The sequence below is a fragment of the Bufo gargarizans genome, chromosome 4 (genome assembly GCF_014858855.1).
Source record: "Bufo gargarizans isolate SCDJY-AF-19 chromosome 4, ASM1485885v1, whole genome shotgun sequence".
NCBI lineage: Eukaryota > Metazoa > Chordata > Amphibia > Anura > Bufonidae > Bufo > Bufo gargarizans.
In genome coordinates this window covers 46,450,335-46,467,578 of record NC_058083.1, presented here as the reverse complement: position 1 = coordinate 46,467,578, position 17,244 = coordinate 46,450,335, and the positions used below count along the sequence as shown (strand labels likewise).

At 44.2% G+C, this 17,244-nt stretch overlaps 1 protein-coding gene across 7 annotated transcripts in view; it reads right to left on the bottom strand.

Moving 5' to 3' along the window:
* Positions 1 to 323: 323 nt before the first annotated feature.
* NCOA1 (nuclear receptor coactivator 1) overlaps positions 324 to 17,244 on the bottom strand; it is a 337,419-nt gene continuing 320,498 nt past the window's right edge. For 4 of the 7 annotated variants that reach the window (XM_044289126.1, XM_044289125.1, XM_044289131.1 and 1 more), the window contains 8 exons: positions 13,689 to 13,839; positions 12,556 to 12,876; positions 9,483 to 9,593; positions 8,817 to 9,237; positions 8,405 to 8,579; positions 8,131 to 8,314; positions 6,922 to 7,014; positions 324 to 4,685 (listed from right to left, as the gene is read on the bottom strand). In XM_044289126.1, the coding sequence (XP_044145061.1) occupies positions 4,515 to 4,685; positions 6,922 to 7,014; positions 8,131 to 8,314; positions 8,405 to 8,579; positions 8,817 to 9,237; positions 9,483 to 9,593; positions 12,556 to 12,876; positions 13,689 to 13,839 (1,627 nt within the window). In that variant the 3' untranslated portion in view covers positions 324 to 4,514. The remainder of the gene's footprint in view (positions 4,686 to 6,921; positions 7,015 to 8,130; positions 8,315 to 8,404; positions 8,580 to 8,816; positions 9,238 to 9,482; positions 9,594 to 12,555; positions 12,877 to 13,688; positions 13,840 to 17,244) is intronic. The other 3 variants (XM_044289128.1, XM_044289129.1, XM_044289130.1) reach the window with 3 other exon arrangements.

The window sequence follows — 17,244 nt, the reverse complement described above, 5'->3', positions numbered from 1 at the left end:
ATAAGGGAAAATAATAAAGATCCCATCCCGATCGTCACCTAGCAACCATGCGTGAAAATCGCACTGCATCCGCACTTGCTTGCGGATGCTTGTGATTTTCACGCAGCCCCATTCCCTTCTATAGGGACTGCGTTGCGTGAAAAACGCACAATATAGAACATGCTGCGATTTTCACGCAACGCACAAGTGATGCGTGAAAATCACCGCTCATGTGCACAGCCCCAAAGAAATGAATGGGTCCAAATTAAGTGCGGGTGCAATGCGTTCACCTCACGCATTGCACCCGCGTGGAAAACTAGCCCGTGTGAAAGAGGCCTAACTGTTAAGGAGCTTCCAGCCATATTATTCCCTGTTTCAACTTGCACAGCTAGATGCATTTCTCTCACAGGCAAGGGGGTTCCTCCCTTCTGTGAAATCTGCCAGTACTATATGCAGTGACCTCACTTCCCACTGAGGGAAAGGAGATATAAGGAGGGAGAGAACACATTTACAGACACACAGGAGCTTCCCTGCTCTTCAGAGGCAGCGTTGAAGCAGTTCTATCAGGCTCAGGAGCTCAGCTAGCTCTGACAGCCCCCAATTTCTTGAGAACCGTCTTCTGTGTCTCTGTTACTAGAGACAGATGTAGCCTAACAACAGACAGTGGACTGCAAACTAGGTGGAAGTGAGCCCCCTAGTGGCCATGACTTTACAGCTTTTTCAGGTGGATGCAGGCAGATTCTTTTTAAATGAAGTGATTTAGAAATTTACCAATTACACCATTCTCTATTAAATTAAATTGTGTGAAAGTACAGCAACTCTTTAAACATATTCTTCATAAGAATTTTCTACCACAGGACACAACTTTAAGTCGGTTGACTCAATGTGACTAAATTGACGCCATCACGTCCTGGTTAGAACTCTTGAAAATAATTGTGATTGATAAAAAGAATCTACAAATATTGAGTGTATGTGTACATATAAATACACCTACTACAAAAAAAACAAAAAAAAAACAGTTTTCGTTAAAAGAAGACCCGTTCTCTTCTCCTAGGACGAAAACCTTAGAGGTCAGAACTAATTCCGATGGGAATGGCGGAAAATCTGTAGAAGCTGAGGTATGAAAGAATAATAAAACCAAAAAAGGCAGTGCCATCGAATAACCAAAAATACAACCCAAAAAATTACTTACAAATCAACTATACATGTCCTTTATACTGTACTTTCCCCCCGAAATCTAACTAATATAAAAAAAAAAATACTGGTGTAAATAGAGATTTCCTTCCATGTACAAAAAAAAACTAAAAGTAAAGTAAAAAAAGAGGAAAAAAACAAAAAAGTAAAGGCCCTATTCGTAATGTTCTTAAGAAAAAGCAAGATAAAAATATACAGATTCCGCTTGCGTTGTACCGTTGTCGGGCACAGGCAGTAGGAATATCCTGAGTATAAGGTTACATTGTTACGAACTTAGTAATGGCGAGTTTTTGGAGGGTATATACAATATCCTAGCAGCAGGTTAAAGCGATTACTCATCTTAGACTACTGACATCTGTAAGCCGTTTGCAGGAACGAAACAGGAAAGTTCTGTCTCTGAACACAAAGTGGCAGGACTGGATTTAAAGGGGTTGTCCAGGATTTAAAAGAAGAAAAAAAAATGGCTGCCTTCTTTCAACCACAGTGCCACACCTGTCTATGGGTCGCGTGTGGTACTGCGGTTTTGACTCCCTTGAATTGAATGGGGTTGAGCTGCAATACCGCACACAACCTGTGGAGAGGTGTGGCGCTGTGTTTGAAGGGAAATAAGCCAAATTTTCGCTGGACCCCTTTAAGTTCATAACTGTGTCCGTGGCGCAAGTTACGCCCATGGTGACACCTCCGTCTGGGCCTGTCCTTCCAACTAGGGCTGGGGAAGGTACACACGCCTTCATGGGCTGCAGTTTTCTAACCCATTACCTATATTCATTCGCTAATGTGTTTTGACGATTGTTAAATATCAACTGGAATTTACATTGCAAGAATTTTTTTTTTTTTTTTTTTTAATTTTCAAAAAAATCATAGCAAAAATATCCAGTTGATATCTCGACATCTACGTACTCTAGGTGTCCTAAAGTTAAATCCAGCCCTGCGTAGTGATGGGTATATTGTATGTACACCATTTTACTGACGGTGACGTGAGCTTTAGCCCTCTGTTGTAAAGCCGATTTTTCTTTTTTTTTACATATCGTCGATTGAGATCTATAGGGGGCGCTGTTGATTTTGGGTATTTTCAACCCCATTTTTTCTGCATAGGATTTTTTCATTTTTTTTCCCATTCTTCATTGGAAAGTCTGTTGCGTACCAAAAAGTTAGTGGCCTCAGGTATAGGACTTTTATTTTCTTGTTGGTTTTAGAATTTTTTTAAAATTTGACCCAAAAATGAAAGTGCTTCCTGTGCTGCTGATTTGATATTAGAGATTTTTATTAGTGTTCTTTTTCTCTTCATTTTAATCTTTTTTTTTTAGCTTAAAAATAAAATGTGGTTGACAACGAGAATTAAAAAATGTAAAATTTTTGGACAAAAAAAAAATTATTGTGAAAAAAAATTATTTAAATGAAAGACAGGAATCATTTTAAAGGCTGGGCTCATCAGAGGTGACCCCTTTCCAAAAGCGTTGATCAACTGGTCGCCCCCACTGGTGCTGGTCTTGGTAGCCCCAGATTTTGCTGGGGGGAAGCCATGGAAAAATCAGGGGAAATGTAGTATTATATGGCAGCACTGTAGGAGTGGCCACCTGAACAGGCACTTACAGAGCGGGTGTCCTTTGTGGCTCATATGGGGTGAGGGTCCCATCTTTGATGTCCATATGTTCCAATAGGGGTCGTCTTTGATGAGGGTAAAAAGCCATGAAGTCATTGGGTTGTCAAAAAAGTTTTCTTTTTTTTTTTTTTTTTTCCAGAAGCAGCGCCACTCCTGTGCACAGGTCAAGTCTGGTACTGCAGCTCAGCTTCATTGAATCTGATCACACTGGTCTGCAATACCTCACACAGCCTGTAGACAAAAGTGGCGCTGTTTCAGAATCTTGAACACATCCTTCATTCTAGATGTCATACGAGTAAATAAGAACCAAAATAGAACTAAACTAGGTCCAGAATTTTTTCATATAGATTTTTAATGTTCTTGATTCATTGAATACAACCTTTAACTCTAATCATGATCGATACTTCCTGAGCATAATTAATGGCAAATCTATTAGAAGGTTGACATTTAGTTAAAATTTTTATATATTTTTTCAAATTTGGGGAAATATTTTCCAGATATTCAAATTTTAACCTCAAAATCAACAGGGCCCCACAAGGTGCAAGTTATCTGCCAATACAATTTTTTTCCCTCCCAACAACTAAAAAAAGTGTCCAAAAAGTTTTTTTATTTTTATTTATAACTACAAGAGATGGCCGTTGAAATACAGGATGTTGGGTGTTGTAGTAATGCTGTCAAACCTCTCGTACCTCCGCCATCGACCCCCGAAGGCTGCAAAGAACGCAGCGGTCGACTTTGCAGAGGTAATATGGCAAGACCTCAATGGACATGAGCTTGAAAGGATTAATGGCTCCTCGTGGGCCGTCCTCGGCAAATCTCACTGACCTCTTTTGCGGATGGAAAGAAAAAAAATAAATCACTTTAGTTAACTCTAAACTCTTAAATCTTATTTTTTCGAGAATTTTTTTTGAAACTTCAGGAAAAAAAATAATAAAAAATTGCGGGCTGCCACCTTCGCTGCTCCAGCAGCAAGAAACGGGTTAAAAAACATGCCCCCAAAAAAATGTGCGCAAAGCTGGCCTCTCACTTCGTAAAAACATGATTGTACATACTAGCCAGAAATAGCTCTACAAATGCACTTCAGCTGCAACAAAGATGCGCTTTACCTCGGTATAATATATATAGACTTTCTCTCTTTTTGTTTTTTTTTCTCCCCCAATCCCCGCCACCCGTAAATTACCCAGAACCCTCCATTTTTCTCCTCCATCTTCTACTTCGGGTTCCACATCAGTGACAGAACCAGCTGAAACTGACATTCTGCGACATTCCTCTTCGGGCGCCAGAAACGCGCCCGTTCCGTTCAGTGTCATCACAGCGACTGCGTACAAAAATAACTATCATCTGTCATTTGGCTCGAAAGGGGGGGGGGGGTGGACCGCGGGTCCGATTGTCCAGCCCTACAGCTCTCTTTCTGTCTTTCTCCAAAAGTCCGACGACCAAACAAGCGTCATCCCAAAAAAACAAAAAGACGCGGGGCTTGAGGGGAATTGCAAAAAACTCGGCAAATGTTTTTGTTTTTTCTCCCTCTCTCCCCTTTTTTTTCTCACATTCGTCAACACGTCTTTCACTTCGCAGTCTTCCTACCCAAAAGGATGGCCGCAGTGTAAGAGATATCAGACATCTCTGCAAAAACGTATATATACGCTGCATATATATAGACTCCAAACAATTGTCCGCGTTGCTCTTCTCGTCACGCTTTCTGTCGCTCCCCTTCACAAGGTTTCGTATGAGCAAGTTGTCATTCGGTCAGAAGCTGTTGCAAAAGGCTCTTTTGTTGAGCCTGTGGGGTTTGGGGGCCGGATGTGGTCTTCTGTGGAGGCATGGGTCCTGATTGGTTTAGGTAAGTGTCTCCGCCCACGAGGTTCACTGTACACTGAACATCTGCAAAGACTTGCACTTGTTGTACCTGCTGGGAGAAGGAGAATATAAGATACTTTGGACTTCACCCATCTCTAGCTAAAGGACACAACCTGTCGAGATGAGGAGCTGGAAATAAACAGCCATGTTTTCTAATCCTGGACAGTCCATTTAAGGCACAAGCTGGGATAAGAATAATCAAAACCGCATGATGAAATCTTGTATACTGATATGCTGTGTCACTGTATGTGCCCCCAGAGATGTACATTCACATACATGCCCCCAAAGAAATACTGTCACTATATGTTCCTGCAGAAATATACTGTCATACATTTGCTTCCAGAGACATACTGTGCCGCCACGTGTTCCCGCAAAAATATTTTCCTGTAACGATATACTATCACATATATACCTGTACAGATATACCTGGCCACCATATGTGCCCTCAGAGATATACTGTGCCACCACATGTGCCCCCAGAGATGTACTGTGCCACCACATGTGCCCTCAGAGATGTACTGTGCCACCACATGTGCCCTCAGATGTACTGTGCCACCACATGTGCCCTCAGAGATGTACTGTGCCACCACATGTGCCCTCAGAGATGTAATGTGCCACCATATGTGCCCTCAGAGATGTAATGTGCCACCATATGTGCCCTCAGAGATGTAATGTGCCACCATATGTGCCCTCAGAGATGTAATGTGCCACCATATGTGCCCTCAGAGATGTAATGTGCCACCATATGTGCCCTTAGAGCTGTACTGTGCCACCATGTGCACCCAGAGATGTACTGTGCCACCATATGTGCCCTCAGAGATGCACTGTGCCACCATATGTGCCCCCAGAGATGCACTGTGCCACCATATGTGCCCCCAGAGATGTACTGTGCCACCACATGTGCCCTCAGAGATGTAATGTGCCACCATATGTGCCCTCAGAGATGTAATGTGCCACCATATGTGCCCTCAGAGATGTAATGTGCCACCATATGTGCCCTTAGAGATGTACTGTGCCACCATGTGCACCCAGAGATGTACTGTGCCACCATATGTGCCCTCAGAGATTCACTGTGCCACCACATGTGCCCTCAGAGATGTACTGTGCCACCACATGTGCCCCCAGAGATATACTGTGCCACCACATGTGCCCCCAGAGATGTACTGTGCCACCACATGTGCCCTCAGAGATGTAATGTGCCACCACATGTGCCCTCAGAGATGTAATGTGCCACCATATGTGCCCTTAGAGATGTACTGTGCCACCATGTGCACCCAGAGATGTACTGTGCCACCATATGTGCCCTCAGAGATGCACTGTGCCACCATATGTGCCCCCAGAGATGCACTGTGCCACCATATGTGCCCCCAGAGATGTACTGTGCCACCACATGTGCCCTCAGAGATGTACTGTGCCACCATGTGCACCCAGAGATGTACTGTGCCACCACATGTGCCCCCAGAGATGTAATGTGCCACCATGTGTCCCCAGAGATGTAATGTGCCACCATGTGTCCCCAGAGATGTAATGTGCCACCACATGTGTCCCCAGAGATGTAATGTGCCACCACATGTGTCCCCAGAGATGTAATGTGCCACCACATGTGCCCCCAGAGATGTAATGTGCCACAATGTGTCCCCAGAGATGTAATGTGCCACCACATGTGTCCCCAGAGATATAATGTGCCACCATATGTGCCCCCAGAGATGTAATGTGCCACCACATGTGTCCCCAGAGATGTAATGTGCCACCATATGTGCCCCCAGAGATGTACTGTGCCACCATATGTGCCCCCAGAGATGTACTGTGCCACCATATGTGCCCCCAGAGATGTACTGTGCCACCATATGTGCCCCCAGAGATATACTGTGCCAGCACATGTGCCCTCATAGATATACTGTGCCATCATATGTGCCCCAGAGATGTAATGTGCCACCATATGTGTCCCCAGAGATGTAATGTGCCACCACATGTGCCCCCAGAGATATAATGTGCCACCATATGTGTCCCCAGAGATGTAATGTGCCACCATATGTGTCCCCAGAGATGTAATGTGCCACCATATGTGTCCCCAGAGATGTAATGTGCCACCATATGTGTCCGCAGAGATGTAATGTGCCACCATATGTGTCCGCAGAGATGTAATGTGCCACCATATGTGTCCCCAGAGATGTAATGTGCCACCACTTTTAATAAAAGATGCTGCCCAACCTGAAACTGCTGAGATCAATGAGGCATGAGGCACCGGTAGTCCTGAGGCACTAAGACTGATAGGTCCTGATATTTACCTGCCCCGTGTCTGGCTCTGTTTTCAGCAGATCTGTTGAGGAGAGTTGGTTGCAGTAAAGCCCACCTGGTCTCAGAGATGGATCATTCACCTGCTGTAAGGAAGACACTTGCGTCACAGAATATTCTAGAGCGTTACTACCAATGAAATATTAACCCCCCCAATCCTGTTACCAGGTATGTATCCAGAGCCTGAGGGTCCTGGAGAGAACATCACCTAAAGGCCTCCACCACCTTCCCAACCATGTTAGGTTGGGCAGTAGATGGTGTGGAAAGTGCGGATTTAAGAATGTAAGTTCTTCTGAGGATTTAGTCTCTGTATACCATTATTATTATTGGAGAGCGTCACTTAGGCACTATATGGTGGTATTTAGACAAGCTCTACATGATGCTGTTATATGTGCATGGTATAGTGGTATTATTTAAAGGAGTTATACTGGAATTTATAAGATAGGTCATCAATATCAGATCCGACGCTCTGGATCCCCGCCCATCAGTTATTAGAAGAGGCCGGGTTCTCTGCGAGTGCCAAGGCCTCTTCCTAGGCCATGTGACGTCATCATACATCAGTCACATTCAAGTGACTGGGGCTGAGCTGCAATACCAAGCACAGCCGCTATACGATCTACGGCGCTGTGCTTGGTAAGCGCTCAGGAGGCCTCCACACTCGTCAGACCTCTGGTGAGCACTGCAGCTTCATGAAACCGCTAATCGGCAGGGGTGCCGGGACTCGGACCCCCACTGATGGGAAATTGATGACCTATCCTGTGGACAGGCCATCAATATTAACTCTCGGATAACCCCTTTAAATAATACCACTATACAATGCACATATAACAGCGTCATGTGGAGCTTGTCTAAATACCGCCATTTAGTGCCTAAGTGACGCTGTCCAACAATAATATTGGTATACCGAGACTACATCCTCAGAAGAACTTACCTTCTACCGCCATTATCCATCCCTCACTTTCCCTTTAAGCACAGCATATAGTGCACCATATGATATGGCATTATGTAGACACTATATAGCGTCATTATTTACCTTATTATTTCAATCTACTCTTCATTCTCCTTTCAGAAATAGGTAATAGACCGAATGACATCAATCTGGCCCTGACTATATAACCGCTGCTAACATACACACCGTACAGTCACATCCATTATGCTCCTGACCACAGTGACAACCCTTTCACTGCGCCGCCATGACTCACCTGGTCTGTACACATGCTATTCATGGCCTGCATGGGCAGCGAGCTCATCTGCATCTGCCCAGTCATCTGGTTGACATTCTGGACGCCGGCGTTGTTGCCCCCCATAGATACCGTGATGCTCATGTTGTTGTACATTCCTTGCTGGCCTGGGTTAGGCTGAGTCTGTCCCGCTTGCCCATAGACACTGTGGAAGCAAGACAAGAGATGGTGAGATGGTTACAGGAGTCACCATTGTAGAAGAAAAGGTTGAGGACGCTCAGCGCGTTGTACCTACCTCGAGCTCCCCAGTGTGCCCTGCTGCCAACTTTTAAGGTCTGGTGACTGGTACCCGGGGGTGGATGGATTCTGTTGGAGCATCGGGCTTTGAGAAGGGGTCAGACGAGGGGACATCAAGGGACTGGTGGGACTTAGAGATGGCGCAAATGTTGGATCGGCCTGCTGGCTAATACCTGCAGACAACAGAGGTAGACTGGTGAGCTTCATCGTAAACTATGGCTGAATTTCCAGCACGTCCAGGCCATGCCACTTGGTTCTAAAGTCCCCTACAAGAGCCTGTTTTGTAGGCCCAGAAAAGGTTAAAACTTGCTCACCCTGGTGGCCACCAATTTCCTGTGTCACCTCCCAACCCCAACATAATGGACAAATGTGAAAGATTTGAGTTGTCAAGTTTCAGTTTCACCCCGTACCTGTTCCCGAGTACTGAAAGACGTTTTGCGTCATCTGAGAGTTCATCCCGGCTGCAAACTGTCCTCCAACGTTTCCCATCATGCCTCTGTTCACCATTCCTCCTCGAGTGGCGCCTCCTCGGTTGGGCAAGGTGGCCTCAGGGGTTGTGGCCATAGGTGAAAAGGGACTGGTGGACGGAGGTGGGTTCACGGGGTTTGTACCATAACTGTGAGGATAAGGGAACTGCTGGGGAGGTCCTTGTGGGAGCCTAGAAGCTCCTATGGTGACGGGAAGTCCAGCATTAGGGGGCAGGTTGTTGCCAAAATTTTGCTGCCTCATAAGAAGAGCTCTTTGCTGCATGATTTGCTGTTGCTGTTGGCGATGTTGCTGGCTGTAGAGTTCCCGCTGGCGCTGGGCGAGCATCTGAGCATTTATCGGAGGCTACGGAGAAAGAAGAACATGGAATCAAGTCACTTCAAGGACCAGCCTGGTTCCTCAAAGCCCCAATGCCCACAACTGGTCTGGTCTACAGTACTAGAGTGGATCATAGATGGAGAAGAACCATCGGAAGCCCTCAATGGTAGGTATATAATGTGACCATGTGGTGGTTCCTGAAGTGTCTTCTACAACTCAAAAAGTTTACTTCACAGTTTGACAAATGTAAACCGTCCTCTCACTGACAGTACCTGAGGGGTAATGGCTTGCTGCATTTGTTGCATGCCGGGTCTCATTCCCATCTGAACTGCATTGCCAACTCCAAACTGACTGAGAATGGCCTGCCGGTTCTGGTGTAGCATCTAATAGAGCAAAAGGTTATATGACCATAAGGGAGACATACATAGGAGCAGTATTATAGTAGTTATATTCTTGTACATAGGAGCAGTATTATAGTAGTTATATTCTTGTACATAGGAGGCAGTATTATAGTAGTTATATTCTTGTACATAGGAGCAGTATTATAGTAGTTATATTCTTGTACATAGGAGGCAGTATTATAGAAGTTATATTCTTGTACATAGGAGCAGTATTATAGTAGTTATATTCTTGTATATCGGAGGCAGTATTATAGTAGTTAGATTCTTGTACATAGGAGGGAGTCTTATAGTATCTATTTTCTTGTACATAGGAGCAGTATTATAGTAGTTATATTCTTGTACATAGGAGCAGTATTATAGCTGTTATATTCTTGTACATAGGAGAAGTATTATAGTAGTTCTTTTCTTGTACATAGGAGGTGTAGTATAGTAGTTATATTTTTGTACATAGGAGCAGTATTATAGTAGTTACAGTGGAGGAAATAATTATTTGACCCCTCACTGATTTTGTAAGTTTGTCCAATGACAAAGAAATGAAAAGTCTCAGAACAGTATCATTTCAATGGTAGGTTTATTGTAACAGTGGCAGATAGCACATCAAAAGGAAAATCGAAAAAATAACTTTAAATAAAAGATAGCAACTGATTTGCATTTCATTGAGTGAAATAAGTATTTGAACCCCTACCAACCATTAAGAGTTCTGGCTCCCACAGAGTGGTTAGACACTTCTACTCAATTAGTCACCCTCATTAAGGACACCTGTCTTAACTAGTCACCTGTATAAAAGACACCTGTCCACAGAATCAATCAATCAAGCAGACTCCAAACTCTCCAACATGGGAAAGACCAAAGAGCTGTCCAAGGATGTCAGAGACAAAATTGTAGACCTGCACAAGGCTGGAATGGGCTACAAAACCATTAGCAAGAAGCTGGGAGAGAAGGTGACAACTGTTGGTGCGATTGTTCGAAAATGGAAGGAGCACAAAATGACCATCAATCGACCTCGCTCTGGGGCTCCACGCAAGATCTCACCTCGTGGGGTGTCAATGGTTCTGAGAAAGGTGAAAAAGCATCCTAGAACTACACGGGAGGAGTTAGTTAATGACCTCAAATTAGCAGGGACCACAGTCACCAAGAAAACCATTGGAAACACATTACACCGCAATGGATTAAAATCCTGCAGGGCTCGCAAGGTCCCCCTGCTCAGGAAGGCACATGTGCAGGCCCGTCTGAAGTTTGCCAATGAACACCTGAATGATTCAGAGAGTGACTGGGAGAAGGTGCTGTGGTCTGATGAGACCAAAATAGAGCTCTTTGGCATTAACTCAACTCGCTGTGTTTGGAGGAAGAAAAATGCTGCCTATGACCCCCAAAACACCGTCCCCACCGTCAAGCATGGGGGTGGAAACATTTTGCTTTGGGGGTGTTTTTCTGCTAAGGGCACAGGACAACTTATTCGCATAAACGGGAAAATGGACGGAGCCATGTATCGTGAAATCCTGAGCGACAACCTCCTTCCCTCTGCCAGGAAACTGAAAATGGGTCGTGGATGGGTGTTCCAGCACGACAATGACCCAAAACATACAGCAAAGGCAACAAAGGAGTGGCTCAAGAAGAAGCACATTAAGGTCATGGAGTGGCCTAGTCAGTCTCCGGACCTTAATCCAATCGAAAACCTATGGAGGGAGCTCAAGCTCAGAGTTGCACAGAGACAGCCTCGAAACCTTAGGGATTTAGAGATGATCTGCAAAGAGGAGTGGACCAACATTCCTCCTAAAATGTGCGCAAACTTGGTCATCAATTACAAGAAACGTTTGACCTCTGTGCTTGCAAACAAGGGTTTTTCCACCAAGTATTAAGTCTTTTTTTGTTAGAGGGTTCAAATACTTATTTCACTCAATGAAATGCAAATCAGTTGCTATCTTTTATTTAAAGTTATTTTTTCGATTTTCCTTTTGATGTGCTATCTGCCACTGTTACAATAAACCTACCATTGAAATGATACTGTTCTGAGACTTTTCATTTCTTTGTCATTGGACAAACTTACAAAATCAGTGAGGGGTCAAATAATTATTTCCTCCACTGTATATTCTTGTACATAGGATGCAGTATTATAGTAGATATATTCTTGTACATAGGAGCAGTATTATAGTAGTTATATTCTTGTACATAGGAGCAGTATTATAGTAGTTATATTCTTGTACATAGGAGCAGTATTATAGTAGTTATATTCTTGTACATAGGAGCAGTATTATAGTAGTTATATTCTTGTACATAGGAGCAGTATTATAGTAGTTATATTATTGCACATAGGAGGCAGTATTATAGTAGTTATATTCTTGTACATAGGAGCAGTATTATAGTAGTTATATTCTTGTACATAGGAGGCAGTATTATAGTAGTTATATTCTTGTACATAGGAGCAGTATTATAGTAGTTATATTCTTGTACATAGGAGCAGTATTATAGTAGTTATATTCTTGTACATAGGAGCAGTATAATAGTAGTTATATTCTTGTACATAGGAGCAGTATTATAGTAATTATATTCTTGTACATAGGAGCAGTATTATAGTAGTTATATTATTGCACATAGGAGGCAGTATTATAGTAGTTATATTCTTGTACATAGGAGCAGTATTATAGTAGTTGTATTCTTGTACATAGGAGCAGTATTATAGTAGTTATATTCTTGTACATAGGAGCAGTATAATAGTAGTTATATTCTTGTACATAGGAGCTGTATTATAGTAGTTATATTCCTGCACATAGGGGCTGTATTATAGTAGTTATATTCCTGCACATAGGGGCTGTATTATGCTACTTACTAACAGATGTTGTTTTAGTATTATACAAGTCAGGATAACACTATAGCTTGTATAGATCATTTTTACACTCTCTCTATTATGAACCTTGGTTGTGGTTATAGCCATATTTGATGTTACCTGCTGTTGTCCTTGTATCCTTTGTTGAAGCTGAAGACGTAGCTGGTTGGAGGCCGTTCCTGGCCTGGCTAGTGCCTGCCGAGGTTGCATGTTCATAACATTTGGATGAGCCCCTCGTGGGAGAGGAGGTGGCACTTGAACAGGCATAGGACCAAAATTAGTCTTCTGCCTGACCATGCTGGAGAAGGGACTGGGAAGTCCGGGGTTGGGAGAGACAGCAGGGTAGGACTGAGGATACATTCCCGGCTTCTTTTCCATGAGCACTGGAGCGACTGGTGGTTGCTGAGAAAATCTGTCATTGATGATGTCCAGACCACCTCCCTATGGAATACCGATAAGTAAAATGTAAGCCAATGTAAATAATATGTAATGTAAATATCATCCATGACATAATATGATGTGAGACCGCACTGCTAACACTTCCAAAACGGAGATATGAGGATTTCTCTTCATTTTTATTTAAACCCCCGATGATTTGGGGTGCCCTGCCCTGTCCACTATTTCTGTGTGGACATCCACTTCCTCCTTACGTCATGACCTTGTACCCTACCAGAACATCATACAAATCTCATTACTCAATGAGTCATAATGGAAGCAGTATCCTTGAATGGTTTTCCAGGATTAGAATAAAAAATTTTATTTTATTTTTTCAAGAAATAGCGCCACCCTTGTCCACAGGCTATGTATGATACTGCAGCTCAGTACTTGAATGGGCACGAGTTGCAATACCAATTACAGCCCCTAGACAAGAGTGGCGCTGTTTCTTGAAAACTGCAAAATCCCAAAACAAAGCATTAGAAAACCATGGGTGCTATCTTCAGAAATCGGCACCACAGCTGCCCACAGGTTATGTTTGGTATTGCAGCGCAGCCAAAGCCTATACATAAGGGTGGTGCTGCTCCTTCATAATAATCCTAGACAAGCCCTTTAGGAAAGTTTGGATGTGAATATAAATTATGACCAACATTTCAAGATGCTAAAATACAAACATTTCATAGATTTCTAGAAAAATGTAGACTCACAAAAATGTCTGTAGCCACCATGGCCTGCAGCCCCCTGGCATTGATTCTGTCCATGAAAGTCTCTCCATACCACCAGTCCAGCCTGGAGGCTTCCCCATAAATCCTCCATACCTGCACTAGCTTGTCGATTCCCAGGGCTCTGTCCAGTTCGGCCAGCTCATTCTCGTCTTTGCCATTGAGGTAGGATACGAGCTGCTCCAGGAGGATCTTCTCATCGTTTTGTCCCTCCATAGTGGTTGGAGGACACAGAAAGTCATCAATTCTGCCGAAGGAAGACAAAAACCGTTATGGAGCTGCGGGCACGACGGCAGAGGTCGCCAGCGCTAATTCAATGACATGAATCGTTGCCTACGTGAATTGTCCTTGTTTTTGGCATGGAAAAGGCAAATTGTCTAAGCACATTAGGGGAGCACAATGAGGAGAGGGATTTCGAGGCCTTACCCTGTTTAGACAAATTTCAGTTCTTGTCTATAGAGATTTCCTATCATCTTGTACCCTTAGGAGGGGCTTGTTCTTGACTGGACAGCCTAATGACTAAAACCTGTCTGAACCTCCAACCTCTCTTTTTAGGATTATGAAACGTCAGATTAGGGCAGATCTTGGGACATAAGACAGAGGGTCTTGGGACATAAGAAAGCCTCTTTGCCCCTCCACCCAAGTCCAGAGTTGGTGAAGATCAACAACCCTTGAATCTACAAGGCCAGTGGAGTGGTTGGTATGGTGCTACCTGTCCTGTGTGTACCGTGTTAATGGGCTACAACCACCTATTGCCAGGAAATTAGCTAGAGTCGGATGCAGCGGGTCAACACGAGTAGCCCAATATCATCATTACCCTCCTCTGCTACAGACCAGGTGCGGCATGTGACCACTCTCCCAGGGTGTTATAGGGGGACCATATCAGTATTGGTTTCCTTTGGTGAGTTTCTTGGCTATTTGTCCATTTGCATTTCAGTTATTTGTAGCTCACTAACCATCAGCCCATTTTGGCTTTGACTTTCACCAACCCCGATCTGTCCTGACTAGATCCCTAGCCCAGCCTGATTTTGCCATCTGACAGTCTAGCGGGTCTATCCTGGTGACCACAACCTGGGTATGTGACCAGTAAAGACCACAATATCTTGTGTGAGTGAAGAGATAACTTCAACTCCACACCTCGTACCCACCAACTCAATAAGGGTCTACTAGACCTATTCATCTCTGCTTATCTTCTTCTATCACCCTCAGGTCTGATTTGCTCTTGCTTCTCGATGCTCAACTTTGGGTCCGTCTGGAAAGTTTGCCATCTACATAACTGTGGCCAGGAACCGGCATCGAAGTACGCTCCTGGACTAGTAACAACTGGTCTACAGCCATGGTGGGGCTATGGACTTTCATAAGGTCTAAAGTCTAGTCTATTCAGCTCACAAAGGCTTGCCTAGACTGGATTCAAAGTAGCAAACCCTCAGCTGTAACAATAGGCACTTTTTAGCCTCGGATATGAATAATGTTTCCAATCCACTGACAGGCAGGCAAAGGCTGCTAGGCCCCTCTACCCTATGACAGCAAGACTGGAGGATCAAAGATGGGCGTCATGGTGGTAATGACCCTCAGAACCTCCCTCTTTACCCAGGAGCTTTCTTCTAAGCTGCATGCTAACAACCCATGGTTCTCATGATCATGGGGAGCATCATGGTTGATAGTAGCAGGCTGATCACAGTACAAAATATTTTTCAAAAATTTGGGCTGCGGCTATGACATTGCATTAGACTGAGGAATGAAAACCCCAACTGGTGTGTTCACTGCAGTCTTCAAGAAGGGTTAAGTCGATAATCTGGTAAACCCTGCTTTGCATCCATTCTGTACGTCAACTAGAAACCATCATATGTAAAGAATTAAATAGGTCACCATTGACCCAGGGGCTTCGAGGCTCCTCCACAGCTCCATCGACATTCTGTTCCGGAGTGTTTCTAATATGTAAGGTATCAGGTCCCCTCGAAAGAAAGAAAATAAAAATCTTATAATTACACCCAGGACCATTTAGCCTAATAAAATCCTGCGATGTGCCAGGGAAACAGAAGGCAGCTTTGATAGCGAATACGTGGAGCGGGCGCTTCCTCCGGACCAGTAATGTTTATCCTTTTAGTGATAGATGAGTACCAGATGTGGAGACCCCGAGCTGAAAATATAAAAACAACTGCAGGGACGGCCTCGTGTGCGCAGCTCCTCCGAGAAAAAAAATATTTCCAACCCCTGTGCTGCCCTGAGCACAATTAACTCACTGTTGGCTGGGGCATTAGACGGGCACTGCCAACGCCCGACTCCTCTAAGATGTGAAAAATCTTACTTTGTTCTGAAAAGACCAGGACTCAAAGTGGATTTGTCATCCTCCAGCATAACTTGAGCTGCATGAGAGTTGAGTCTCACAATTCTCTTCCCATCCGTTCCACTGTTGTGTTCAGGGGCAACTCTCTAGCGCTGCCACCTGGTGGATGAATGGTGTTACACCTGCTAGGTGATGGACTTGGATCCCGTTGACCGTGGTGCGTGCCCTGACCCAATCCTCGACCACCTCAATGACTATGACGTTAGGAGGCCATTAGGCGGGATTGTGCCCTGTGAAGGGCCTTCTATTGACAACCCCTACAGTGCACCATATAGCACTCACATACAAAAACACTGCCACACCAGTGCTTCAGCAATGCAGCCATGCCACCTGAAGCAATTCCTGTTATATGGGGGGCACACAGCAACATGACTACTGACGGTGCTGGAAGAGCGTGGAGCCGAGCAGGCAGTCTACAGACACAAGCGGTTGCTGGAGGAAGTCTTCATGACGGTCAGGGTCGGATGAAGAAGAAAAAAGAAAGTGACCGATTCCAATCAGAGACATAACTGTACTGTAATCATGTATACAGCATGCAGAGCGCCTATGTAGAACTGCTATTTACCGCTATATGGTGGATTCTATTAACTGTCAGCATGATGGCATTTAGTAGCCCTGTGGCGGTATTTTGTGTTCATGGTGAAGCATATATTGGTAATATTGGTACTATATACAGGGTTTTGTTCAGTACCAGTATGGCGATAATATAGTATTTTTGACATGCTGAGTGTTATTATTTAGTAACTGTATGATGGTATTATTTAGTGGGTTGTTATCATATATAGAAAATTGTCTTTTTTTCAATGAGGACCCTAACAACAGCACTGGGTCTCGCAGGTAGGGGGCGGCTGCATAAAATTTTCCACGCCACTAAAAGCAGGGCCCCTTTAGCTGCCATGCCTGCTACCCCCCTGCCCAGGCCTAATGCAAGTCCTCCGCTGAATTTTTCCTCCATTGTCATACAGCACTGCTACTCTAAAAGTGGCCACTAGGTGGCGGCGTTCCTTTTCAGAGGTCGTACAAGCAAATTTACCGTAAATGATGCAGACCGAAAAAAAAAAAAAAAAAAAAAAAAGAATTCAAAGCCCTCGCGACGTTCCTATTATGCCCTGGGAATTCAGGTGCCTTTGATTTCCTCTAAAAGCACCGAAGGGGAGCAAAGAGCGCCTGAAGGGGATTATCGGTGCATACTCCCTGGGGAAAAACATGTGATCCCATTGGTCTGCCCTAAACTCCCTAGAAACTTCCCAGAGCTTTTTAAGGAACAGAGACCTAAAGAATAACAGGCGGCTGCGAGCCTTCTAT